The following is a 26120-nucleotide window of genomic DNA, read 5'->3' as shown; positions in this document are numbered from 1 at the left end:
TAGTAGTAGTTTTAATTCTATATGGGGTGGTTCATGTCCTTTTAAAAGAAAGTCTACCAAGAAATGTTGTACAGTGGCTTACCGGTTGGTTTGGTTGGTTGGTTAAACTTTCAAATCAGCCTGTTCATGATTTTCTAAGATAGTCACTGCATTACCTAATTATTTGTTACCATTACTAATAGTTTGATCACTTTCTCCCCTCCGATTAGTACTGACATGAATACATAAACATGAACACACACACACCCCACCCTTAGTCATTGGCCCTGAGAAGCATTGTTGCATGTGAAGATCCATGTGACAGTTAATTCTCTGCTATAACCAACTCTTGACCTCTGATGTAATAAGAGGCAAAGAATAAAAAATTGTAATTCTTAGAAAATCTGTAATTGTCTATAGTTGCAATTAAGTGTTCACCAGGCCTTCCACAAACTATTCTTAAATAACAAAATTCCTTTAATTAAGTGTGAATTTCTTTCCTTTCTACCATTTACATTCTTACCAAAACTTGGGTGACAGCCTTATCAGACAGACTCAGATATATCAGATTCAAGACTCTGAGTTAAAGAGGCCTAATAAATTTATTTCCAAACAAACCAAGTGAAATATATAAAGAAGGGGTTAGTTAAAATGAGGATGCACAAAAAGTACAATAGGTTTGAGTTGATTGTAAGAAGAAGGAAGATAAGAAGATAAGTCAGTGATTCACAGAAGAGGAAACATGAAAAATACTTAACCTCATGAGTTAGGAAGTACAAATTTAGATCATAAACATTTTTGACCTACTAATTGTAAAAAGTAAAGAAGCCTGACAGTACCTCAAGTGATGGAGATGATGTTGGATTAATAGTAACTCTTATATAAGTTTCTGGGAAACAGTTTAATGTTATAAAGTTGGACATTCACATAACCTATGATTCAGCTGTTCTGTTCCTACATATGTGCCCTAGAGAAACTCTCAAACACATGCTACCATGAAAATGTAGACAGTGTTTGCAGCAGCATTGATTGTAATAACAAAAAGCAATACGATTTAGGTGTCCCTTGATAGGAAAGTATAAAAACAGAGGGATATGACAGGTGAGGATACACACATAATGGAATGGTATAGGTTATGTTCAAGTTCTGAAATTGGATGGTAGGTTTGCAGATTTTCATTTTATTAATCTAATTCATATATATATCTTACATATGTTATGTTAATAAAAGATTGCATAAAGAAATAAAACAAATCTAGGTAATCCCAAACTAAATGAATTGGCCCTGGCTAACTAAGGAATAATTTTCCTGAATTCTTCCATAGCCATTTAGGAAATTTGTTCAAATATGCTAACAGTAGCAAATCACCACTACATTTTATAAAGCATATGTTCTTTGTGCAGAATGTCTAGCCAGTCTCAGTGCTCTCACTTGTTATCTTTTTCTGATTTAACTTTTATTGTCTTCAGTCTTTGTTTACTCTTAAATGCAATATTGCCTATGGCCCAAGAGGAAGTAGAAAAGGAAAGTCTTGCTTACTTTCTCATATTCTCTTCACTTTGTTATTGGAAATGAATTTAAACCAAAATATATTTCATCTCTGTCTCTCCTTTCCCAATAAGTAATCTAGTCATTTAGTATATAGAGAGTAGAATCCAAAGAGCAAACCAGAGGAGTTGGATTTTCATTAGTCAGTGCAGCTTCAGGTCTTAATAGTACAACTGTAATACTTGACTGGAATCGAATTTTAGAATATGATAAATATATTACACACTCCAAGACCAAAGCAGATTTTATCATGTAAGTGTTATATACACTGTTACCATATGTAATAAAAATTAATGGTGTTTATTAATGGTTTTGTCCATTAAGCATTTAGGGGCAGCAGCAAATTTCTTAGATATAGTTGTTGATTTTGATATATAGGTGACTTACATCAAGAGGCTATCACAAATGTAAACTTCTGTTTTTCATGTAGGTAAAATCATCTCTATTGATACTAGCTCCCTGAGAGCTGCTGGCAGAACTGGCTGGGAAGATTTAGTGAGGAAGTGCATTTATGCTTTTTTCCAACCTCAGGGCAGAGAACCGTCTTATGCCAGACAACTATTTCAAGAAGGTAAAGTTTTTTCTCTTGATTATTTTCATTGACCTTTTTATTAATATGAAGTAAATTGTATAGAACTTATGGCTTGATAAGTATTTTCTCCAAATTACAGTTTTTGCAATAATCAGTTTTAGGAAAGGAAGAAATGGGTAAGCAAAGTAATTCATGAGTGGATCCTGAATTTGGGATGCACATTTTAAAGAACAGGGTATCATGTGGTGGTCACTCACTCACTCATTCATTCATTCATTCATTCAGCAGACATGTATCAAGTTCCTCACATACATAGACCACTATGTCAGGTGGCAGAGATACAGCGATGGCTAAGAAGCAGGGTTTTGCCCTCAAGGAGCTCAAAATATATTTGGACAATAAATGACTTTAAATATCAGTGTCATATGAGCTTATACCCAGAGGTATAACCAAAGAAGAAAAAAAAACTGATTCTGGCTTGGAGAATCAGGGATGGCTTCAGAAATGAAGTAATAATGTCGTCTGACTTTTGAAGATCATTCCCAGCAGAACAGGCATGTGAAAGGACTTCTAGATAATACAGAAATCTGTATCTCACAGGTTTACTTGATTACTGTTATGGTACCTGTATCACCAGACTCAAGATGAAGTTTGGAGTTAAAAATATGTCATATTAAATTAAGAACTGTGTATATGCTATGTCATAGTACTCTAAGAGATAAAGTAAGTCTATTCCCTGCCCTTAAGGAATTTAATCATATTACAGGAAACACAGGGAAAATTATTTGAGAAAGTTCATAGAGTTTCAGAAGTGAGGGTTTTGATATACTTTAAAAATATTGTTACATAATTATGTTAGCCTAGTACTCCATTCCCTGTATAATTTATTCTCTATTCTCTAATAGTTTCTTTGAAGAGTCTCTTTGTATGGCTCTTCCTGAAAAATAGTTTAAAAAAATATTTTTCAGTGTTCCATCAGCCTTCTTAATTTTAATATTTCCTGTAATATTACGTTTCCTAACTTTATAGATGATTTTTCCATTTATTACATTTTAGGTCAACTGCTTTCAGGTGGTATGTGGAGAGGAAGCAGCTTGTTTTGTTTTGTTTTGTTTTTTCCTGGAAGCCATCTATTCTGAATCTCATTAGTCTGATTGCTTCTGGAACAACTTCCTACAGACTCATAGTTCTCCATTGGGCCTCTTACTAGACTGATACCTTCCCCAAAGATGGTATTTCAGTGGATAGGACCAAGAACCTACATTTTTTTTCAAGTTCCCCGGCCATCCTGGTGCAGTCAGGTTTGGAAACCATTGCAATAAGCCACTAATGCCATTTATTGGTTACAAACTTCATGATTCCCTCTACCAAGAATGGCACTTGACTTTTGCATAAGTTTGAGACTCAGAGCACTATCTTCATTCACTGCCAAAATGCTGAAGTATATTACACTGTTTGGTTTTCACCTTAACTTTTTAAGTTGGGCCTCCCAAGACTTTATTTGGAAGACTTTTAATTAATTTTATTTTCCTATAATTTACATATACTTCCACCTAGGCAAAACAGATCTAAATTACTGTCTTATTCTCTAAATGATTAGATTCCCTATGGATGTGACTGAACCACAGTTGATATGTTTCTAAATCATTAGAATTCTCTATAAAAATACTGATTAAAGTATAACAAGTACCTCATTAATATATGAAGTAAAACAATTTAGAGTAAAATGTAAGATAATATAATTCAACACCTCTTCCCCATTAGTCATTTCTTCATGTCCTTTTCTTCCACTTCTTTGAGAAGAAAACATTCCTCAACAGAGAGAACTTGTGTTTTTCTCAGCACTGTTGTCCAGAGTTCACATGACTCTTATTATATAGTTTTGGAGAATCTGGTCAATTTGCCTAAAAGTGTGCATGGATTGAACAGATCTTTTTCTGGTATTTCATATTCAGCAGTATCTAACCTGGTAAGAAAACTGTGCCCCATGAAACTCTTACATGGGGATCATCTGTTGAAGATATTGGCTTGCTGAATTACAGCTTCCTGTGAGGGCCCAGGTATCAGAAGCTCCAAAGGCAGTGCTTAAGTACATCAAGTGTGAGATCCATTGGTCTGTCAAGAGTTGGGGAGGTATAAGTTTGTATTTGCAGTTTCATTACTCCCTCTTCACATAAGGGTCTGGATGAAAAGAGTGAAATTATGTCACTGTGTAAAACTTGATTTTGTGTGAAACTTTAAAAATGTTAAAAGTTTGTAAAACTATAGTTTTTGAGTCTTTTTTTTTTTAATTTTCCTGCCCATTAACTTACTCTTTGAAGGCAGTGACTGGTAGAAAATCCTAATATGTATTAAACTTTAAGTTAGTTCTTAGCTTAGTTTTTTAGCTGTTTTTGTCAGAGATGCTCATGGACTGCTTTTAAAGGGAGTTTACTATTTTATTTTCCAGAATCAAATTTGGAAAGAAGCCCCACATTTCAGCCTAAGAATATGTGGGCATTCATCATGAACTAGGTTATAGCAGTGGTTCTTCACTGAGTTTAGGGGAGAAGGGATATCAGGATCACCTGAGGAACTTTTTAAACTATGAGGAGGTCTGTGTTAGGTGTGTATGGTTTGGAAAAGTTTTCCAGGTTCAGTTGGATTGAGAACCATTCCTTTAAGAAAGTTTTAGGTTAAATGCTTCCCAAGGGTCCTTGATAACATTTATCCAGGGCAGTTGTTAAACCAGATTTCTGGACTCCACCCACACTACAGAATCAGTCTATAGTCTAAGATGTTTTCTAACAGAGAAATTTGGAAAACATAAACCTACATTCCACAAGATATTAATAGCTGTAACTAAAGAATGATGTTTCATGCTGAATTAAGTTTGGGGAATGTTTCAGTTTCTCACTCTTGGGAATTCATAAGACATATAAAGTAAGTTTCTGGGAGGTAAAAGTACCTGTTTGACTTTGTTATCCAGACTTCTTTTTCCTCAGAATACTTATTCCTATAGCACATCTATCAGCACTTGGGGAGAGTAGCAGTCATGGGAATGTTAACATAGCCTAGGAAAGTTTTATAAAAGTTCTGCTTACCTATTATCAGTGATGTAATGGATCATCATTTCTTTTCTTTGAAAGATGTCCATGATATATTGTTATATTGAAAAATAGGCTGTGAAAACACAGCGTATGTAGTATGATTTCATGCTTGGATGTTTATCCAATTCTAGAGGGTTTACAAAATGTGGACAGTGGTGACTCTGAGTGATGGGATTACAAATGACTTTATCTTATTCTTTGGTCACTTCTCAGTTATCTTAATTTTATAATCACAAAATAAAATTATTTTAATTTAAAAAATCACAAGGCAATTATAAGGAATTTATAGTACCAAGAAGTTTGGAAGCATTGCTATAAAACCTAAGTTCCCCTATGAATGATTAACTAGAATGTTCTTTGAGACTGGTGTACTGTGATTAATTCCATGGTCCATATAACAGAGTTAGCTGAAAATCTTTTTTTGTCAGGCTTGTTGAAAAAACTTAAAATATGAATTTATTTCCATTTTTAAGAAATTTCATATACTGAATAGGATTAACCCATTGATAATTGAAAATCTCCGAGCATATGGGGTAATTATTTTTCCATTAAATAACTGTTTGATATTGCAAACTGTTTTTAATAACTGTTGATAACTGTTTTTAAAATTGCATTTTCTGCATATATCTAGGGAAATACCAAAAGGAAAAAGAAGCCTCTACCAGCATTGACCTGTAGTACCCTACCATACATTTTATACCTATCCATTTAGTTAATATCAGTAAAGCATGCTTGTTAAGGTTATCTTGGCACCAAATTGGGTGGAATCAAAAACCCAAATAGCTCTACTTTTACAGCTGCTATGACCAGAGGAAATGGTTTCCTTTACTTCATAGCTCTGTTGAGGCCTATTCTGGAGGGGAAAACAAAACAAAACAGTTGTTATTTTAAAAGGTTCCTAGAAGAGTTTCTGGGGGTGTCAGAACTACCTCATCAGTGGTGTTCCTCCCCACTAAGTGTTCTAAAAATTTTAGAAATGGACACGAGTCAAGAATCACAATACCAGCTAGCTATATACCTGGCAATACTAGATTGGAAAACAAGGCCAGGACCTGTGATCAAAATGACATTCCAGATAGTTTTGACTTGTTGTAACCTTGAAACCCTTTATAGGGAAAATTTCATGTGCAGAGCAAACATTTATCCAGCCAGCTCTATAAAGAACTATGGCTCCCTTACTCATGTCTTAATTCAAAATATTCATGATTGTTACATATGATCAAAGCTATTGGTGTGAATGGTATCTAGGGATTGGCTGAATGTGTCTGTACTCAGGACATAGGTACTTTGTGTTTGCTTCTTCCGTCTTTGATGTTTATTCAGGAAATATTCATTTAGTACCTACTATATACTAAGCTCCATACTAGATATTATCTTACAGCATTACTGGCTCCATTTTAGTGATGATGGGAGAAGGTTAATTTGCATTATGAAGTCCTAAAGTTGTAAATGACAAAGTCAGAGTTCAAGCCTGAATCTGACTTCTAGGGTCTTGTTCTTTTCATTGATCCATGCTACCTTCCTGTTTACCTTTCCATCTGAAAAACTGAGCATCAAAAGAATTTTAGTTAATTGGATAGCCTTAATTCTAATAACTAAAGTTTTACTATAGCTTATATTATCTTTTTTCCTTTTCAAAAAATGACTGTGAATAATGATGTGTATTAAGTCTTTTTCCACACATTATCATCCAAAATAAATAATCTAACTTTAAAAATTAAAGTGTGGTAATTTCCTTATATAAAGTTAATAGGAGTTCCCCAATTTTGGAATTTTTACTGTTTTGGATAGATAGAGTCCCAAATTAAGACAGCATAGTTACCAAAAGGACCAGTGATGGTTCTGTAATCCACATTAAGCATTTAAAGGTTTCTATGCTAGTCTGGTTTCTAGTTCTTTCTCACTTTATAGGGCTAATAAACAAATCAAGAAACTTCTGTTAATTTTCATTACAAAAGTTAAGTCCAGATTCCTACTAGAGCAAGAACATAAATTGAGAAAAGCATTAGAGAACACAGCTAAAATCTAAAATCTCTCCTTTAAAGAAGTGTTATGGTAGTTGATCACAAGTCAGTATTAATCTGTTTACATGAGATTCAAGGAGAGTGGAAAATAAGAATGGGACACAGTACTAGCCCTTATGTTTATTTTAGTTTCTGAAGAAAGATAAGTGTGTGTAAAGTTATCTACCTCTTATTTAAAGTGACAGAGGAAATATTTAGGAAGTAATGAAAAATAAGATTGGAATGAAAGTAAAGTCGGATTGTGTGTATGTGTATGTATATACATATATATACATACACATACACACACTGTTGAGTATGGGAGACAGTAGTTACATGTCACTACCGAGTAGTTGAAATGTGGCTAGTGTGGCTGAGGAACTGAACTTAAAATTTTATTTAATTTTAAGTTTAAATAGCCACATGTGGCTGGTGACAGTACAGTTCAGTAGTGAAGAGCCGGTGTTTTTCAGGAGAATGGGGAGATCCTAAAATACAATAAACTGATGAAGAGAGAGATAAAATGGTATAAACAAAATAACATGAAATATATTGCCTGGCCCTTTATATAATAAAGCTTTATTTTTCTCCCAAATTAATAATTTATCTTGAAATGCTACTTTTTTGTTATAGATGTGTTTTCTAAAATATACTGTTAAAAAGATTTTGACAATTTGGAATCATTACATTTTTAGGGTTTTGTTATAGCAAAACATTTATTTATATCCTTAAATAGAAAAATTATCCATTTCATTTAAGACTCTTTCATCATTTATTATTTCATTAGGTACTAAGTTTCTCCCTATGTTATATTTGGTAAATGTACCAGTGATTTCTGGCTGAAATTGCCAGATGGGTAAGGAATGTGGTTGATTGGACATCAGTCTTAATCCTTTCAATTAAGTCTGTGTCTTAATTTTAGTATTTAGGCTTATTTTTGTATGGTATAGGTTTACAACAGTTTATACCCTCTTTAGCATATGAGGTATACCCAAAGCAGTAAAAGAGAGTGTCTTCTCTTAAGTAATATGTAGTTTCAAAAGATATTTATTATTAATTGGTCATTTTAAATCTCTTTAATGTGTCTTTAAAATGTAATAGAAGGGCTTTCTGAAATGTCTATGAAAAATAGTACTAACATTTATTACAGGCTAAATTGTAATAGTCATTTGTGGTAGTAATTCTTGTGTTTCCATGACTATGATTTTTAACCTATAGCTGAATCTACCTATTAAATCTTTCTTAAAATAGAATTGTATCATATTGCTAAAACATCAGTGACATTTTCTTACTTAGTAGTTTGGTATAGCCCTTACATATTTAATAAATACTTAACAATATGGTTAGAATTTTGCCTGCTATTAATAAACCTTTAAGACAGAAGTAAACTATGTTGTTTATATAGTGATATGAATGCCTTAATCTAGTTTTTGTTTTTTATATTAGTAACAGTTGCCTTTATCTTAATTTTTTACTACACTAACATCAAAAATAATATATATATGTAAATACACAAATTTGACAGATGAGACCTTAGTGATTCACATTCCTGAGTGAAAAATTAAGTTTGAATTTCAGTTCAGTGACTCTGCAAACTAATAAAAACATAAAGGATGAATATTATGGTGTATGAATGATCTCAGTAAAGCTGTTATTAAAAAATCAGCCAGCAGGGCAGCCCCGGTGGCACAGCGGTTTAGTGCCGCCTTCAGCCCAGGGCATGATCCTGGAGACTCGGGATCAAGTCCCCACATCAGGCTCCCTGCATGGAGCCTGCTTCTCCCTCTGCCTGTGTCTCTGCCTCTCTCTCTCTGTCTCTCATGAATAAATAAATAAAATATTTTTTAAAAAATCAGCCAGCAAAAGGAAAAAAACAATCTTGTTAGAGATAATTCCGAAAGGGAGACGATTACTTGCTGGTATTTTTAATGGACACTTAATAAATTTGAAGAACTGTCCCATTATGGAGAAATTAAAGTTGATTTTTTTTTTCCTGGTTTGAAGTTTCTTCATTATTTTAACTTATGTGAGGAGGCACTCATTCAAGTAGTACTAAGTTAAAACTTGTCATCAAGTGTCTATTTCAGCCAGAGTCCTTCTCCCCCTTCAGATATCTGCTTTGTCTAAACTATTCTTTATTTTGAGTTTGAGCAGGCAGCTGTTGAGAGGTCATTTAAAATGAGGCTCAAGGTAGAAATAAGGCTTGGTAACTCTCCTCTGCCCAAAGTGCAAGTGTCAGAATTTTAACTAGGTTTTTCTTTTGTTTGAAACAGTGATGACTCGTGGCACTGCCTCCAGCCCATCCTATAGATTCATATTGAATGATGGGACAATGCTTAGCGCCCACACCAAGTGTAAACTTTGCTACCCTCAAAGTCCAGACATGCAACCTTTCATCATGGGAATTCATATCATCGACAGGTACTACTTATTTGGAGAGCTTCATATGAAATAAATCAGTTCACATATCTCTTCTTAGAGAAAATTTTTTTATTCTCTTGATGGCTAGAAAACAAAAATTCTAAATTAGGCATTAAGCTAGTGTGATGAGTATATATTCAATATATCCATATTGGGTTTTATAGGTTTTTTTGCCTAACAATAACCTTATTGTTCAAAAAAACACAAACACACAGGAAGGGTTAGGTTGAAAATATGTGTTTGAGAGGTAGAAACCAAGAAGGTGGCTAAAAATAGCCTACTTTCCATATGTGAACTTTGGTCTTAAAAAAGATTTCAGAACTTGTTAATATTGTTATTTTTATTTTTAAAAGTGCTGTATTCTTATTAGAGCAAACTTGATGGCTCCTGAGTTCAAGTTGACAGTTTCTCAAACTACAGGTCATTAAACTATCAACTTGAGAGTTTTGAATGTCATTGCCTCTAATTTGTTCTCCTCTCTAAGTACATTTTACATTGGTATATATGGTAAATTCATGGAACCATTCTTTTATCCTATGAATTATTCAAAACCCTACATTTGCAACTATTTAAAATGTAGCATTAAACAAAAACAAAGACATTTCCCCTCACTTCATCTTTTCCTCATCTGATATATTTGCTTATTGGAACATGGTAATACCAGTCACAAATCTGTTGTCATAATTATGGATTTGAGTAAAGAGCTCGATGAAAATCTGAATTCAGTATTCTGTTTTTTCTAATTTTAGTTTAATTTATGCTTGTGAGTGGAATTAGCACAGTTCTTTTTTTCATATTGTGATTTCTCTTTCAAAACATCTGCTATGTCTGCATATCACCCTTTTTAATTTTTACATCAGTGACACAGTATTTTCCTTACCCAGTCTTCCTCTTTGGAGTTGAAATACTTAAAAGCTGTAAAAGGGAGTCATGAATAAAGACTTTGTAAACAGAGGTGTGGGAAGTTTCTCTTTCAATCAAAAATATTATTGTAATGTTAAGTATTTGTATTAAATTTCAAAAAGCTTAAAAGTACATATATTGGATTTTTTCCAAGGCCAAGAAAGATTTCTTTCCCATATAACTGAAACCGTTATCAAATTTATGGGACCATGAGCACTATTGCCTATTAAGTGGTGCTAATATTTCACAGTAGCACTAACAGTCCACTGTTTTTCCTTAATTTAAAGTGATACAGAAGCTTTTTACTTGATGGCTTGCAATATTAATGGGGTTAATGGTCTTGGTTTATAATATGCATCATAAAGATATTTTAATGGAAAGCAGTGAAGATGTTTGAATAATAATGTCTTTTTCCCCCCTCCCCCCAGGGAACACAGTGGTCTTTCTCCTCAAGATGACACTAATTCTGGAATGTCAATTCCCCGAGTAAACCCCTCCGTCAATTCTAGTATCTCGCCAGCTCATGGTGTGGCCCGTTCATCCACATTGCCACCATCCAGCAACAACATGGTGTCCCCCAGAGTAAACCGCCAACAGAGCTCAGACCTCCATAGCAGCAGTCATAGTAATTCTAGCAACAGCCAAGGGAGTTTTGGATGCTCACCTGGAAATCAGATTGTAGCCAGTGTTGCCTTAAACCAGGGACAGGCCAGTTCCCAGAGCACTAACCCCTCTTTAAACCTCAATAATTCTCCTATGGAAGGTACAGGAATATCTCTCGCACAGTTCATGTCTCCAAGGAGACAAGTTAGTTCTGGATTAGCACCAAGGCCCAGGATGCCAAACAATTCGTTCCCTCCTAATATTCCAACATTAAGCTCCCCCGTTAGCATGACAGGTACTGCCTGTAATAATAGTAACCGATCCTATTCAAACATCCCAGTAACATCTTTACAGAGCATGAATGAAGGACCCAATAACTCTGTTGGCTTCTCTGCCAGTTCTCCAGTCCTCAGGCAGATGAGCTCACAGAATTCACCTAGCAGATTAAATATACAACCAGCAAAAGCTGAGTCCAAAGATAACAAAGAGATTGCATCCATTTTAAATGAAATGATTCAGTCTGACAACAGCTCTACTGATGGCAAACCTCTGGATTCTGGGCTTCTGCATAACAATGACAGACTCTCAGAAGGAGACAATAAGTACTCTCAAACCAGTCACAAACTAGTGCAGCTTTTGACAACAACTGCAGAGCAGCAGTTACGGCATGCTGATATAGACACAAGTTGCAAAGAAGTACTGTCTTGCTCAGGCACTTCCAACTCTGCCTCTGCTAACTCTTCAAGCGGTTCTTGCCCCTCCTCTCATAGCTCGCTGACGGAGCGGCACAAAATTTTGCACCGGCTCCTACAGGAGGGTAGCCCCTCGGATATCACCACTTTGTCTGTTGAGCCTGATAAAAAGGACGGTGCATCTACTTCTGTATCAGTGACTGGACAGGTACAAGGGAACTCGAGTGTAAAACTAGAACTGGATGCTTCAAAGAAAAAAGAATCAAAAGACCATCAGCTCCTACGGTATCTTTTAGATAAAGATGAGAAAGATTTAAGATCAACTCCGAACCTGAGCCTGGATGATGTAAAGGTGAAAGTAGAAAAGAAAGAACAGATGGATCCTTGTACCACAAATCCAACCCCGATGACCAAACCTGCTCCTGAGGAAATTAAACTGGAGTCCCAGAGCCAGGTAGGTAATCCCTCGCGTCATAGAATAAATAGTCATAGTTATTTTTTCCTTTTCATGTATTTTACTCCAAACCATAAACCAGATTTGGATTCAGGCTATGTTTTGTCCTACCCATTGGGCATATATTAAAAGGTTAGTATCAATGGTTGAAACATCACGGGATGCCCTCAGAGGAAATGGTTGAAAAATCACAGGATGCCCTCCTTGGAACTTTGGAGGGCTATAGCTTTTTGTTGTTGTTGTTGTTTTTTTAGGGCTATAGTTTTAATGCAGCATTCTAAGCAAATGGATATTTGCTTCTTTCCATAAAATCAGTTCACAGCTTTGGAAATTTTTAAACATACCTTTCCTGCCCCCTCCTTCCAATTCCACCTGTTGAATCCAACTCTTTGGATATAGAACACAGAAATCTGTATTTTTAAGAAGCTCCCCAGAGAACTATGATGTGTAGCTAAGTTTGGGAACCTCTGATGTAAATGAAATGGGAAAGAAGTATGAGGAGGTGGGCAAAACTGCTTGGTCTGGCTTGCTTTGCTATTTAGTTTCCCTTGAAACGTTTTTTAAGGCTGTTTTTCTTCTTATCTGATTCTAATCACCTTCAGCCCTTATCAGAATAGGGACTTGGAGTATTCTAGGAAGCAGGTACATAACATACTCTGAAACAGAAATAAACAGAAATAAACCTTTGCATAAATTGTTATAGGTTAGGAACTTCTGCGATTAAGCTGAGGTGGGGATGGAGTGAAATTAACAGGCACCTTCACTTATGGAGTAATTGCTGTGGACCCTGAAGGAATTTAAGAAAAACAGAAAATGTAGTCTCTCCCCCCTAGGAGCTTACAAATTATTTAGAAAGAATATAGACAAATATGAAATAGCTGAAAATATATTTACAAAGCAGCTAATCAATGAGACATTTCATTTTGAAACAGGATTCACACTTAGTGTACATAGGTCCTTCATTTTTTAAGCCAGCTTTATGTTCTACCCTCATCTCACAGAAATCTCTCTCTTCCCTCAGGCATACTGCATTCTAGGCACATGGAAGTCCTTGCCATTCCTGGAATAAGCCATGTCTCTTCTAAGCATCTTCTGCCTTGCTCTCCTTTCTGTCTGCTGAACTTCTCCTCATCCTTCACAAACCAGTTCAGACATCACCTCTGTAAAGCCTTCCCCACTAGCCCTCATTAGACATTTCTTTCCTCTCTGCATTCATAGTGCTCCATATTGTCTCTATTTACTATTTGTAATAACACTATTTTGATTACTTTTATGTGTGTGTGCTTTTTGAATATAAAGCTATCTCTCATGTTTCTTGGTACAAGTAAACTAATACTGTGCTTTTAAGCTGAAAAAAAGCTTTAAATAATAACTTTATTAAAACTCTCTTTAAAAAGTCACAACTTTATAAGGTAATGCTATTGTGTACAGTCGTGATATATGTTTTGGTTTGCATATTCATGCATTTCTGCTGAGTTTATACCTACGAGTGGAATTGCAGAATCATAAGATATATGTATGTTCATCTTTAGTAGATAATGGAGTTTTCCTAGTGTGTACAAAGAATTCCCTCTAGTGTTCCATGTTGTTGCTAATACTTAGTAAGGTCAATCTTTTAAATTTTAGCCATTCTGGGGTCTTTGTAGTGGTACTTCATAGTTTTAATTTGCATTTCCCTAATATTTATTAGCCATTTGTATATCTTCTTTTGTGAACTGCCTATTCAGGTATCTTGCCTATTTTCCCAATATGTTGTCTTTTTCTTACGGACCCATAAGAGTTCTTTACATATTTTGGATGAGTCCTATAAAGTAGTATATTTGCAGACATCTTCTCTATGCTTTGCCTTGCCTTTTCTTTCTTTTAATGGTACTTTTGATGAAATGTCTTCATTTAGTCCAATATATCAGTATTTTCCTTTATGATTAGTACTTTTTGCACATGTATAACAAAAGATGTGTTCAAAAATGTTCATAGTAGCTTTATTTGTATTAGTCCCAAATCCATCACAATAGAATGGATAAATATATTGTGGCATGTTCATACAGTGTGTTACTATTCTATAGTGAAAACAAATTACTACTACATGTGACAAGATCTCTGAACTTCAGACATATAATGTTTTTTTTTTAAGATTTTATTTATTTATTCATGAGAGACAGAGGCAGAGACTCAAGCAGAGGGAGAAGCAGGATCCATGCAGGGAGCCCGATGTGGGACTCAATCCCGGGACTCCAGGGTCATGTCCTGGGCTGAAGGCAGGCGCCAAACTGCTGAGCCACCCAGGCATCCCCAGAAATATAAAGCTAAGTGAAAGGAGTCAGACATTTTAAAAATACATCTATATAATTCTATTTATACAGTCTAGAAACATAAATTTTAGTTGAATTAAATAGTGAAACCCAAACAGGTAGACATTTTATACTGATGAACTGTCTCAAATAGTAATAGCATAATACTGTGAAATAAGGCCAGTTTTCTCCTATGCATAACCTCAGACAACTGTAGGGATACCCTATCTCATCTAGAAAATAGGTTTCTTATTTTATTAAATCCTCAAGTGGGGGGACCCCTGGGTGGCGCAGCGGTTTGGCGCCTGCCTTTGACCCAGGGCACGATCCTGGAGACCCGGGATCGAATCCCACGTCGGGCTCCCGGTGCATGGAGCCTGCTTCTCCCTCTGCCTATGTCTCTGCCTCTCTCTCTCTCTCTCTCTCTCTGTGTGACTATCATAAATAAATAAAAATTAAAAAAAAAATTAAATCCTCAAGTGGGAAGTGACCTTCCTGGGATCTTTGAAGCTGTTATACTATTTATATGGAAGTTTCCCAAACTTTTTTAAATTATAAAGTTACATCAGTGTAAATTTATTTTTCATTAACATCATAAAGTAAATCATTTTACAAGATAGAAAAAAATCATCCAAAAAAAAAGAAAAAAAAATCATCCATAATCAGTGGAACACAATATTCTTGAATTCTTTCCAGTCTAATCTCTTTCCAACGCATAAATTTTATGCCAAAATATAGTAGACAAATATTATGTGTACATTATCTCATACCCTCCACTATATTAATATCATAAGCATCCAAACTGTTTTCCAGAAGCTCACATAATTTTAATGAGGCCTCAGTCTTTCCAATTATTTCTTCTTCATTCTCTCATAGTCACACTTAATTCATAGAGTATAAAGGAACAACTTTTTTTCTACATTGATTCAGGTAAAGTATAGAATATGTTTCCTCTAACTTTGGTTTCCGTTCTTAGTTTACAGCTGACCTTGACCAGTTTGATCAGTTACTACCCACGCTGGAGAAGGCAGCCCAGTTGCCAGGCTTATGTGAGCCAGAGAGGATGGATGGTGCAGTCACCAATGTAACCATCAAATCGGAGACCCTGCCAGCTTCACTTCAGTCCACCACTGCCAGACCCACTTCCAGGCTAAATAGTATGTGTTGGGAGAAAACCTTGTTTTAAATATGTAACCATAATGTGGATTAGTGCTTTATCTCTCATCATTACTGCACAGACCATTTTTTTGTTGAGAGTGAACTATTTTTACATTAATGCCACTGTAAATAATGTATAGTTATTCTTATACATATGAATTTCACTCATCATGTGTATCTTAAGTTATTATAACTTCTGTCTTTCTGTAATTAATGTTAAAGTGAACAGTTGATATTAAGGAGAGCAATTTTGTGTTCTTACCCAAACATTCCATAGCAAGACTCAAAAATATGGTACTGGTCAGATTATATTACCCAAAGTGTCTTCCTTGAACACTAGTCCTACAAGTTGGAAAAAAAGGATTTTGTGCTAAAATCCACTGGGCAAATGCTACATGGCACATATACCATTCTCCTCTTAAAATTCCACATTGTATATTAGTTTTTAAAAGCCCTATGTTAAAGATACCAGTTTACATTTCTGTAACCCAGCATTTACCATACTTTCTTGATTATGGAATTCTTTTCACAAGTCATACATGTTATCCCATAGAGCACCATTTAGGAGACAACTGTGTTGAAATGAGTCACTGGTACTCTAGCCTAAAGAGACACTTTGGTAGTATAATACTTCATAAAGATAGGCCTGTCAAGTGTTATTCATCTGTAAAATTTTGAAGTTGAAAATAAACGGTATTGATAATTCCATTGTGTAACCTTGAAACCAAAGGAAACTGAACAGCTTACTTTCAAAATCTGCCTGTGTTCCCCCCAGTCTTGTCCCTCTTTTGACAGGATCAAATGTGGGACTCATTTATTTCAGTCTTACTGCAGCTTTTAGCTGTCATGACACAATTCCTGCAAGTTTGCCAAGATTTCCAGGAAGCTGGAAAAAAAGGTTTTTGAGTCATTTCTGACAGTTTTGGAAGCAGTTTTTCAGCTGACCAGAGCACTAGGTGTAAGCTGGAGCCCAGGTTCAAGTCTCACATTTTCCTTTTATTAACAGTGTTACTCTAGACACATGAATTTCCTGAGCTTTATTCTCTTTACCTGCAAAAGGAGAATTAAATGAAATGACTCCAAAAGTTTGTTCTAATTGAAACTGAGAGGCTCCAGACTCTGGGATAGTAGGCACAGTTGTAGAAACAAGAAGGTACAAGGCTAAAAGGCAATAAAATGAAGTCCGACTATAGAGTGTTTTGATTCTGGATCCCCATCCAATATGGGAGCCTGGGGGATTTATCTCAGGAGAACTGAATGGCCAGAAAGATGTCTGGATATGGGTGTGTAAGGGGAGCTCCCTAAAGCCAGAGGTCACCCTGCCATTTAATTGTCCAACAGAAGGCTCCCAGAGGACACAAGCTTCACACTCCGCTCTCACAGTCCATGTTTTAGAACACTGAACAGACACAACCAGAGATCACCAGGACTTTGAGGGAAGTGTGAGTAAAAGAAACAAAGAAAGAGAGTAAAAGAAACAAAAAGAGAGTTCAATAGAGCTATACAACAAGCACATGGACTAAAACTGAACTAAACTAAAAAACCTAAAATTTTTGAGAAGATATTTTATCCATATGGGAAGAAAAAAGGCAAAGAAGAAGAAAGAATTTTTGGAAGTTAAACATCCAACATTTTAAAATTTTAAGAGAAATGGTAGAAGACAAGGCTGAGAAAAACTATAAGAAAGAACAAAAAGACAAGTAGAAAGTTGGGAAGAAAAAAAGTTAAGATTGACCTAGGAGGGCCAGTAATGATTGATAAGAATCGGTCAAAGAAGCAATGAGAAGGGGGGCGAAAAAGGGGAAGAGAAGATATTTTCAAACAACAACAAAAAATCAAGAATGTTTCTAGAAAGAAACAAAAGGTATAATTTTTCAGATTTCACTGGCTGAACACATAGCTAACACGTACATACAAAAAAGACCTATACCAAAACTTAGCATTTGTAATTCTGGAACACACCAGAGAGAAAGATTCTAAAAGCTTTCAGAGAAAAGATGTGAATTGCATGCAGTGAGTCATAATTTCCCCAAACTTGGAAGCTATCAAGCCATGAAAAGACATGGAGATACTTTAAATGCATATTGCTGAGTGGAAGAAGCCAATCTGAAGAGGCTACATATTTACATATTGTATGATTCCAACCATATAGCGTTCTGGAAAAGGCAACACGATGGGGACAATAAAAAGATCAGTGGTTGATAGGGATTCGTTGTTAGTATTTGTCAGAGGGAGGGATGACTGGGTAGAGCATGGAGGATTTTTAGACCAGTGAAATTGTTCTGTATGATACTGTAATGGTGCATACATGTTGTTATAAACATGTCAGAACCTATAGAATGTACAACACAAAGAGTAAACTCTGTGAACTATGAGCTTTAGTTAATGAAAATGTATCAATATTAGTTCATCAGTCTAACATATGTAGTACATAAATGCAAAATGTTAATAATAGGAGAAACAGCCCAATCTAAAAAATAGGCAAAGGATTTTAAAAGACACTACATAAATAAAGATTAAAAGATAGTCAATATCTTTAATCATCAAGAAAATGCACATTAAAACTATAATGCAGTACTGCTATATATACTACTACTATTCCATTGAAATACCCCAGATTTTAAAAACTGATGGTACCAAACAATGATGTCAAAGATGAGCACCTTGAACTTTGGCATTGCTATTGGATATATAATATGGTAAAATCTCATCAAATGAGACATATTACCATATGACCCAGCAGTCCAACTCATAGGTATTTAACAAAGAGAAAATGAAAGCACATGCTTATCCAAAAGACTTGACTACAAATGGTCCTACAACATTATTCATGATAGCCCCAAACTGGAAACCATCTAAATGTCCATTAACAAAGAAATGGCACATTTATAAACTGAAATACTGCTCAGCAGTGGAAAATAAGAAACTAGTGGTTCATGGCATGAATTATTTATTCTCAAAAACATGCTGAGTGAAAAAAGTCTGGATCATTGGTTGCTAGTGTGGGGTTGAAGTAGGGAAGATCGACAGCCAAGAAGCTTGAGGAAACTTTTAGACATGACAGAAATATTCTGTTTTCTTTATTAAGACAGGAGGGTTATGAGTTTATATCTTTTTCAGAGTTTATTACAACTGTACACTTAAAATGGGTGTATATTATATGTAGATTAGACTTTAATCAAATTTGCTTCAGGAATATCTGAGATTAGAGTAATTTCTTTTTCTTTTTTTTCTTTTTTTTTTTAGATTAGAGTAATTTCTAACTACAATTAACCATGCAAATTTCTAGTAGTTGTGAAAATAGGTAAAAAGACATTTTTAGGTATAAAAGGGCTCAAATATTTGCATGATATAGTCACCCTTTCTAGTAAAGATCCTTAGAGAAGTACTTCAACAAAACAGGGAGAAAACCAGAAGAGAAAAAGATATAAGATCCAGGGAAAACAGAGGATCTGAAAGCATAGCTGATTAATAAGATTAGGGAATAGCCAATACATATTGAAACAGGTGGCCTGAATCTTCTGGAAAGGAGGCTTCTGGGAGAGAAATGAAATTGATTTCTTTGAGTTTATAGAAAAGATTACAGATAGGTTTATGTCAACAATGTTGAAGATCTGAAAGATTTCTCTAGAAAAGCAGGCAAATGAAAAATATAAGGCATTTTAACTCCAGAAAAAGGGAAGCATGGTACAAGAAAGGTTTGAACATAGTGCACAATGTAATTTTGCAATGAGTAATATTTGCATAATCATAAGAATCTAAGTATTAACTTTTTATTATAAAAAAACTGTGAACTCTGTTAGGGAATTGGGGACATGGGAAGTAGTAAGATAGGTAGGTCTGAGAAAATTAAGACCTCATCTATCAAAATGGCAAGTCAGTAATCTCAAATTGAGACATAAGGAATAGCAGCATATGCACATTTAGAAATAAATAAGCAAATGAATGAGTAAATAAATAAATAATTTAAAAAAAGAAGATAGAAATAAGCAAATGCCAAAGAAAACAGTTACACAAGTTGAGAATGGCTGCCTCCATTAGAAGGGAAGTAACCAAGGGATTAGAAGGGGTAAGATTTAAAGCTGCTTTTATTTGTAATGGACCTTTTGGTCCTGACTTTAAAAATTATGTATATATATTTGATAAAAAGTAAAGGTAATAAAAATAGAAAGTATTTTCCTACTCTTCAGGCCTGTGAAACTGGAATATTTTTCCTTTATAGTCTGTCCTGAGGCAAATAAATTTTGCTTCTCTCTTGAGATTTCTTCCCCCAAATATAGCTCCATATATAAAAGTATATAAAATAGGCCAGAATCTGTTAAACCTTGTGCTATAGTGTTGGCAAAGGCCAAAAGCATAAAAGGGAAGATCTCATGGTAAAGGAGGGTGAGGATGATGGTGCAGACAGTCTGCAATGTAGAGGAGAAAGAAAATAAGATTTTAGGAGGCATAAGGCTAAGGAAACAAATTGGGCAGAATAAAGGAAAAGAGGAGATCCCTGGGTGGCTCAGCGGTTTGGGCCTGCCTTCGGCCCAGGGCGTGATCCTGGGGTCCCGGGATCCAGTCCCATGTTGGGCTCCCTACATGGAGCCTGCTTCTCCCTCTGCCCGTGTCTCTGCCTCTCTCTCTGTGTGTTTCTCATGAATAAATAAAATCTTTAGGAAAAAAAAAAAGGATAAAGGAAAAGAGAGTAAAGGATTGGAAAAGGAAAAAGAAGATGAGGACAAAAATATATTAGCATATCCTAGGAAAGAAGAGAATAGCCTCTAATTCTCTGCCTCCTCTAGCCTCTGTGATGGCCATCACTACCTTTTACTGGAACCAGAATCCGTCATTGAATAGCTGATTTCACATCTTAACCTTGTGCCCACCTGGGAAAATCAAGCATCTTTCTTCACTTTAGTCTTCAGCCTTAACCTAAGCAGTGTCAAGTGTAAATGCCTGGCATAGGACACATCATATTTAGTTACCATCATATTTCACCACCTGGGGTACACCAGTTAGAACTTCTGGGTTTTTCTACCATGGCACTCATCTTTTCTCTTACCTTTTCCTTACGATTTTGTAGTGTATTTTGAGAGAATCTCTGGGCCACATTTTCCAGATCAAAACTCAATCTTCAACTGTATCCATTCTGCTTTTCAGTTCTATCTATTGAGCTCTTTTAATTGCAGCTATCAGGTTTTTAATTTTCCTTCTCATGGAAGCCCATTAGTTTCTGTGGGTATGATGATAAACTTTGTAATCTGTGTGACAATACATTTATTCTACTTACTCTAGGCCTCTTCCTTTTTCTGTAAGAATCTTTTTTTTCCTCCAAAGTTACTTACTTTGTTAAATTTGCTTCTCTCTCTTTCCTGCCATTGACTTTTCTGGAATGTTTGGTGCATTTACACTGTCTGCCTATATACTGACCAAGGCCTGAAATGAACAATCTATTTAGTAAAGTGAGAAACCCTTTTTACTCTGGCAGCAAAGGTAGGTTCTGATTATAGAAGCCCTGTTTCTATGTTGCTGTTGTGAGAGAGTGGGGCTTGGTAATGGGGAAATCCTCATGGCAGCCTAAGCACCCACTCTGGGAGATTCCCTGGGCAGAACTCCCACTTCGAGTCATGCTCTTACCCCTTTAATCCCAGGGTCAGACGCCAGAGTCCTCTGCATGGGGGGTGGGGCCTGCCGCAGCTGTTCAGTGGCCCAGATGCCCATGGCCTGTTCTTGTACCTGTTCCAGTGACCCCTAAGCTTGGAGTTGTTCTGGGCTTCTGGAGAATCTTCTCTTTGTCTTGTAGATTTTTTACTTTCATTGAAGTTTTACCATTTGTTTCCTCTGTTTTAGCTTTCAGAAACTCTTCATCAGTTGAGTTCAGCTGCCATAATATTTCTCTTGCCTTTCCTCCAGCTAGAGACTTATTTTCCTTTTTTATTTCTTTTATTTCAGAGATAATTTTGGAGGGAAAATAAAATAGAAGGGATATAAATCTGCCACATTGAACCAGAAAATTTCCTTAGGTCTATTTACATACAAGAAAATAAAGGTCCAGAGAATGAAAAGAAAAAAAAATACAAAAACTTGCCTGGTTTTCTATTTAGTACATGCAGATTCAGGATTTATTTATTTTTTATTTAAATTCAATTAGGCAACATAAAGTATATACTTAGTTTCAGATGTAGTGTTAATGATTTATCAGTTGCATATAACGCCCAGTGCTCATCACATCACATGCCCTCCTTAATGCCCATCACCGAATTATCACATCCCCTCCATCAACTCAGTTTGTTTCCTTTTTTTTTTTTTTTTTAAGATTTTATTTATTTATTCATGATAGACACAGAGAGAGAGAGAGGCAGAGACACAGGCAGAGGAAGAAGCAGGCTTCACGCAGGGAGCCCGACATGGGACTCGATCCCGGGTCTCCAGGATCGCGCCCTGGGCCAAAGGCCGGCGCCAAACCGCTGCGCCACCCAGGGATCCCACCCGCCTGGTTTCAAAACATCCTGTTGATATGTACACCACATACCCATGCAGTGTGACCAAGTGATTTAAATAATTTTGTTAGAAATGTGCTACCAGAACACATCAAGAGACAGCTTAAGACACTATTGTTGATCAAAATATGTACAATGAGCCTCTTTGGCAGTACCTTCAAAACTTCTCCTATGTCCTTTTGACTGTCTTTAGATCCCTAGCCTCTGAGGGTGAATTTGACTTCTGAAATTTTCTGGAGTTATTTGGAGCCAAATTTGTTGATCCAAAAAGAATAATATTTTTTTTAAGCCCAAACCAAAATTGGATCTAACTTTAAGGAGATATATTTTCTTTAAGGAGCTTTATACTATTTTAGATAGATCCAGAAGAATTCCAAAAATATTTGAACATTGACAGTTTCATTAGAGTAAGTGAGTGATCTTGTGACATGGATGATTTTATGTTTGGTAAACATTCTGAGATGATTATTTTTTAAATCTCATTAATTTGTAGTATATTGAAATAATTGCATAACACTAAAGATAATGAGTTTCAGATAAAGCATTTTCAGTACTTAAAAAATCCATTTTAATTTCCCTCTTTTTAGTGTGTTGTGCTTCTTGGTAGGTATCTTTTGCTATTACAGAGCTGTAATGAATAATCTTACATAGAGATAATTTACCACATATGAGAGTATATATGAAATAGATGTTATAAATAGAATTGCTTGATCAAAAGATAGATTTTGCCAAATCACCCTTCTTAGATACAATGCCAGTTTACACTCTAACTGATAATGTTCTTCTTTCTATACATCCTTTCTAAGACATTGAATTATACACTTCCTTATCTTTGCCAACTCAATGGTTTGATTTAAGTATCCTAGTGTAGTTTTAATCTGTTTATTTTTATTGTAAATTAGGTAGATCATTTTTCAGTGATTGCATGTGACCTACCTGTTCATATTCTCTAACCATTTATCTATTGGGTTTTTCTATTTTTATCATATGATTTATAAGAGTTTAAATTTTTTAGTAATGTAACTTTTTTGTGGCTAATGGGGATAGTTTTCCTTTTTACTAGATTTAAAAGATTTATTTATTTATTTTAGAGAGAAAGGGAGAGTGTGAGCAGCAGGAGGGGCAGAGGAAAGGGAGAGAAAAACTCAAGCAGACTCTGTGCTGAATGTGGAGCCTCATAGGGGGCTTGAACTCTCACAACCCTGAGATCATACCTGAGGTGAAATCAAGAGTCAGGTGCTCAACCAGACTGTACCACTCAAGAACCCCTATTTTAAATGGAGAAAATATTATGTTGAAACCTTTGCAAAAATGATAAGGAAGATTACTACCTCCACTTCATCTGCACCTACCCAACCCAGGGACTAGGAGATGTGTCCATGTTTCCATTTACAAATTGTTGTACTTGTTTTGTGTTACATACACACTTACTCATGTTTGATAGGGCACAAACATGACCAAAAATAGTAGGTTTATTCCCAGACTAGGAGAAGAGAACATATATTTCTTAAAACATTCCAGTAAGTGCTTCAAATTTTTACAGAAATTTCTAAAGGAAATCCTAAAAGGTTGAGGTGACTTTTAGAATAAAAACTAACTTCTTTTTATTATAAAGCCTGTGCAAACAAAAGTTTTACTTGAATCAGAGTTTGATTTGTTTGGGTTTGTTTCTTTCCTAGTCATCAAACTTAGCAGACAAATCTTATCTCATTTTGAGGGGATCCCTGGATGGCACAGCGGTTTGGCGCCTGCCTTTGGCCCAGGACGCGATCCTGGAGACCCGGGATCGAGTCCCACGTCGGGCTCCCGATGCATGGAGCCTGCCTCTCCCTCTGCCTGTGTCTTTGCCTCTTTCTCTCTCTCTCTGTTGAGGACTATCATAAATAAATAATAATAAAAAAATTTAAAAAATCTTATCTCATTTTGAGAAATTTCATCCAACTTATTTTCTTAACATCTTCCCCATCAAGACTAGTAAAATGAAAGATACTATATCCTATTACTGAGTCAAATAGATTATCTTATAATATTCAGTACTTATGGTAGACAGCCTTGTAAATTTTCTTTGACTCTTAAATAGAATTAATTTTGTCTAGGTTAGATTTCTGAAACAATAGGATTGAGGAATTAATGTATGGAATAGAGCAATGGGTCAACTGTAGATAATCTTTGACTAACTTCTTGATTTAAATGGTGATAGGAATTAAGTGGTTACTTCCCATTATCATTTGTGGTTGGTGTTTGGTGGGTTTAATTTGCTTTGTTTTTCAGAATTCTACAGAATTTTGTTTTCTATCATTTTTCATGACAGAGAAGATAAGTTTGAGAGCTATAATTTTTTGCATTTAGAAATGAATGTATTTACTTGGACTCCTATACTTAATTCATAGTAAATGTTGAGTATATTTCACATAAAAGTAAGCCTAACATACTTTTTGTAGTTAATAATGATCAGTATCTACCATTAAACACATTTTTTTAGGCATTCTTAAATCTACTTATTCTCTATTCATTGGAATGAGAAATTCTACTTAATTATGTTTTCTATTAAAATTTCAAGGCAGGGTGCCTGGGTGGCTAAGTTGGTTAAGTATCCTACTCTGTTTTAGCTCAGGTCATACAGGTCATAATGTCAGGGTCATGAGATTGAGCTCCATGTCAGGCTCTGTGGTGGGTGTGGAGATTCTCTCTCTCCCTCTCCTCTGACCCCTGCACTTGCTTGTGCGCGCTCTTGGGTGTGGAGATTCTCTCTCTCCCTCTCCTCTGACCCCTGCACTTGCTTGTGCGCGCTCTCTCTCTCTTTCAGAAAAAAGAAAGAGAGAAAGAGAAAGAAAGAAAAGAAAAGAAAAGAGAAAACCCCAAGGCATTTTTAGTTGTTTTTTAAAAAGTATTAATTTGCTAGGACTGCCATAATAAAATACCACAGACCAGGTGGCTTAAACAACTGAAATTAATTTTCTCATAGTTCTGGAAGCTAGAAGTCCAAGGTGAAGGGGTTTGGTTTCTTCTAAGGCCTTTTATGGGCTTGTGGAGTCTGCCTCTTTGCCGTGGCCTCATGTTCATCCCTCTATATATGTTGTCATATCCTAATCTCCTGTTCTTATAAGAATACCAGTCTTGTTGAATTAGAACCCACCGTAATGGCCCTATTTTAACTTAATCACATCTCTAAAGACCCTGTCTCCAAATACAGTAACATTCTTAGCTACTAGGAGTTAGAGCTTCAACAATGAATTTTGGGGAAATACAATGCAGCCCTAACAACAATTAACTTATTTATATCCTTTTCAGAAATTACAGATAACCATTAGAGGCATTAAAAGAAAAGAAAAGTCAAAAAAAGAAAAGTCCTTAATCTTACAACCTAAAATCAACCAAAGATATATACACTCTTTCAGAATTACTGCTAATATACACAGAATAATTTATAAAACTAGAATCATTCTGAACATAATGTCTTGGTTTATGGGTTTTTTTCTTCTTCATTTAATGGTACATTATAAATATCTATACCATGGTTCATTAATCAGTGCCTAAATTTCTGGAATTTAGATTATTTACAATTTTTCCTAAACAGTACAGAAATAATCAGATTTTCCAAAAAAAATACCTAAGCAAAAACCTTCTAAAATGCATATACTGTTTTCTTTCATTATAAAGCATAACAACCTCTCTCTTTATGGGTCATCATCAGAAGCATTGATTGTTATACAGCTGTGTTCTCACTTTGACAGCTGCAGAACTTTGTCCATTTTCAGAATGACCCCAGACTGCTGTGCCCTTTAGTTTCTGTTACTGTCTATTATAGAACATATTTTATCTTCTGTTTGCCACTCTTGTGTCATGATAACATTGTTCCTAACTATAGCAGATTCTAATGTCCTATAGATTGAAAAAGCAGCTAACCAAAATTGTTATAATTATCTTTAAAAGAAATAATTTCTGACAAAGTTCCAAATGAT

General features: G+C 35.3%; 1 protein-coding gene across 22 annotated transcripts in view; it reads left to right on the top strand.

The window, feature by feature from the left end:
* NCOA1 (nuclear receptor coactivator 1) overlaps positions 1-26120 on the top strand; it is a 241938-nt gene that overhangs the window by 175694 nt on the left and 40124 nt on the right. For all 22 annotated transcript variants that reach the window (XM_025983969.2, XM_025983974.2, XM_025983972.2 and 19 more), the window contains 4 exons: positions 1958-2098; positions 9425-9572; positions 10904-12224; positions 15492-15672. In XM_025983969.2, coding sequence (XP_025839754.2) covers positions 1958-2098; positions 9425-9572; positions 10904-12224; positions 15492-15672 — 1791 coding nt within the window. The remainder of the gene's footprint in view (positions 1-1957; positions 2099-9424; positions 9573-10903; positions 12225-15491; positions 15673-26120) is intronic.

The sequence above is a fragment of the Vulpes vulpes genome, chromosome 8, assembly GCF_048418805.1.
Source record: "Vulpes vulpes isolate BD-2025 chromosome 8, VulVul3, whole genome shotgun sequence".
Lineage (NCBI taxonomy): Eukaryota > Metazoa > Chordata > Mammalia > Carnivora > Canidae > Vulpes > Vulpes vulpes.
This window is presented reverse-complemented; position numbering and strand designations above follow the sequence as displayed.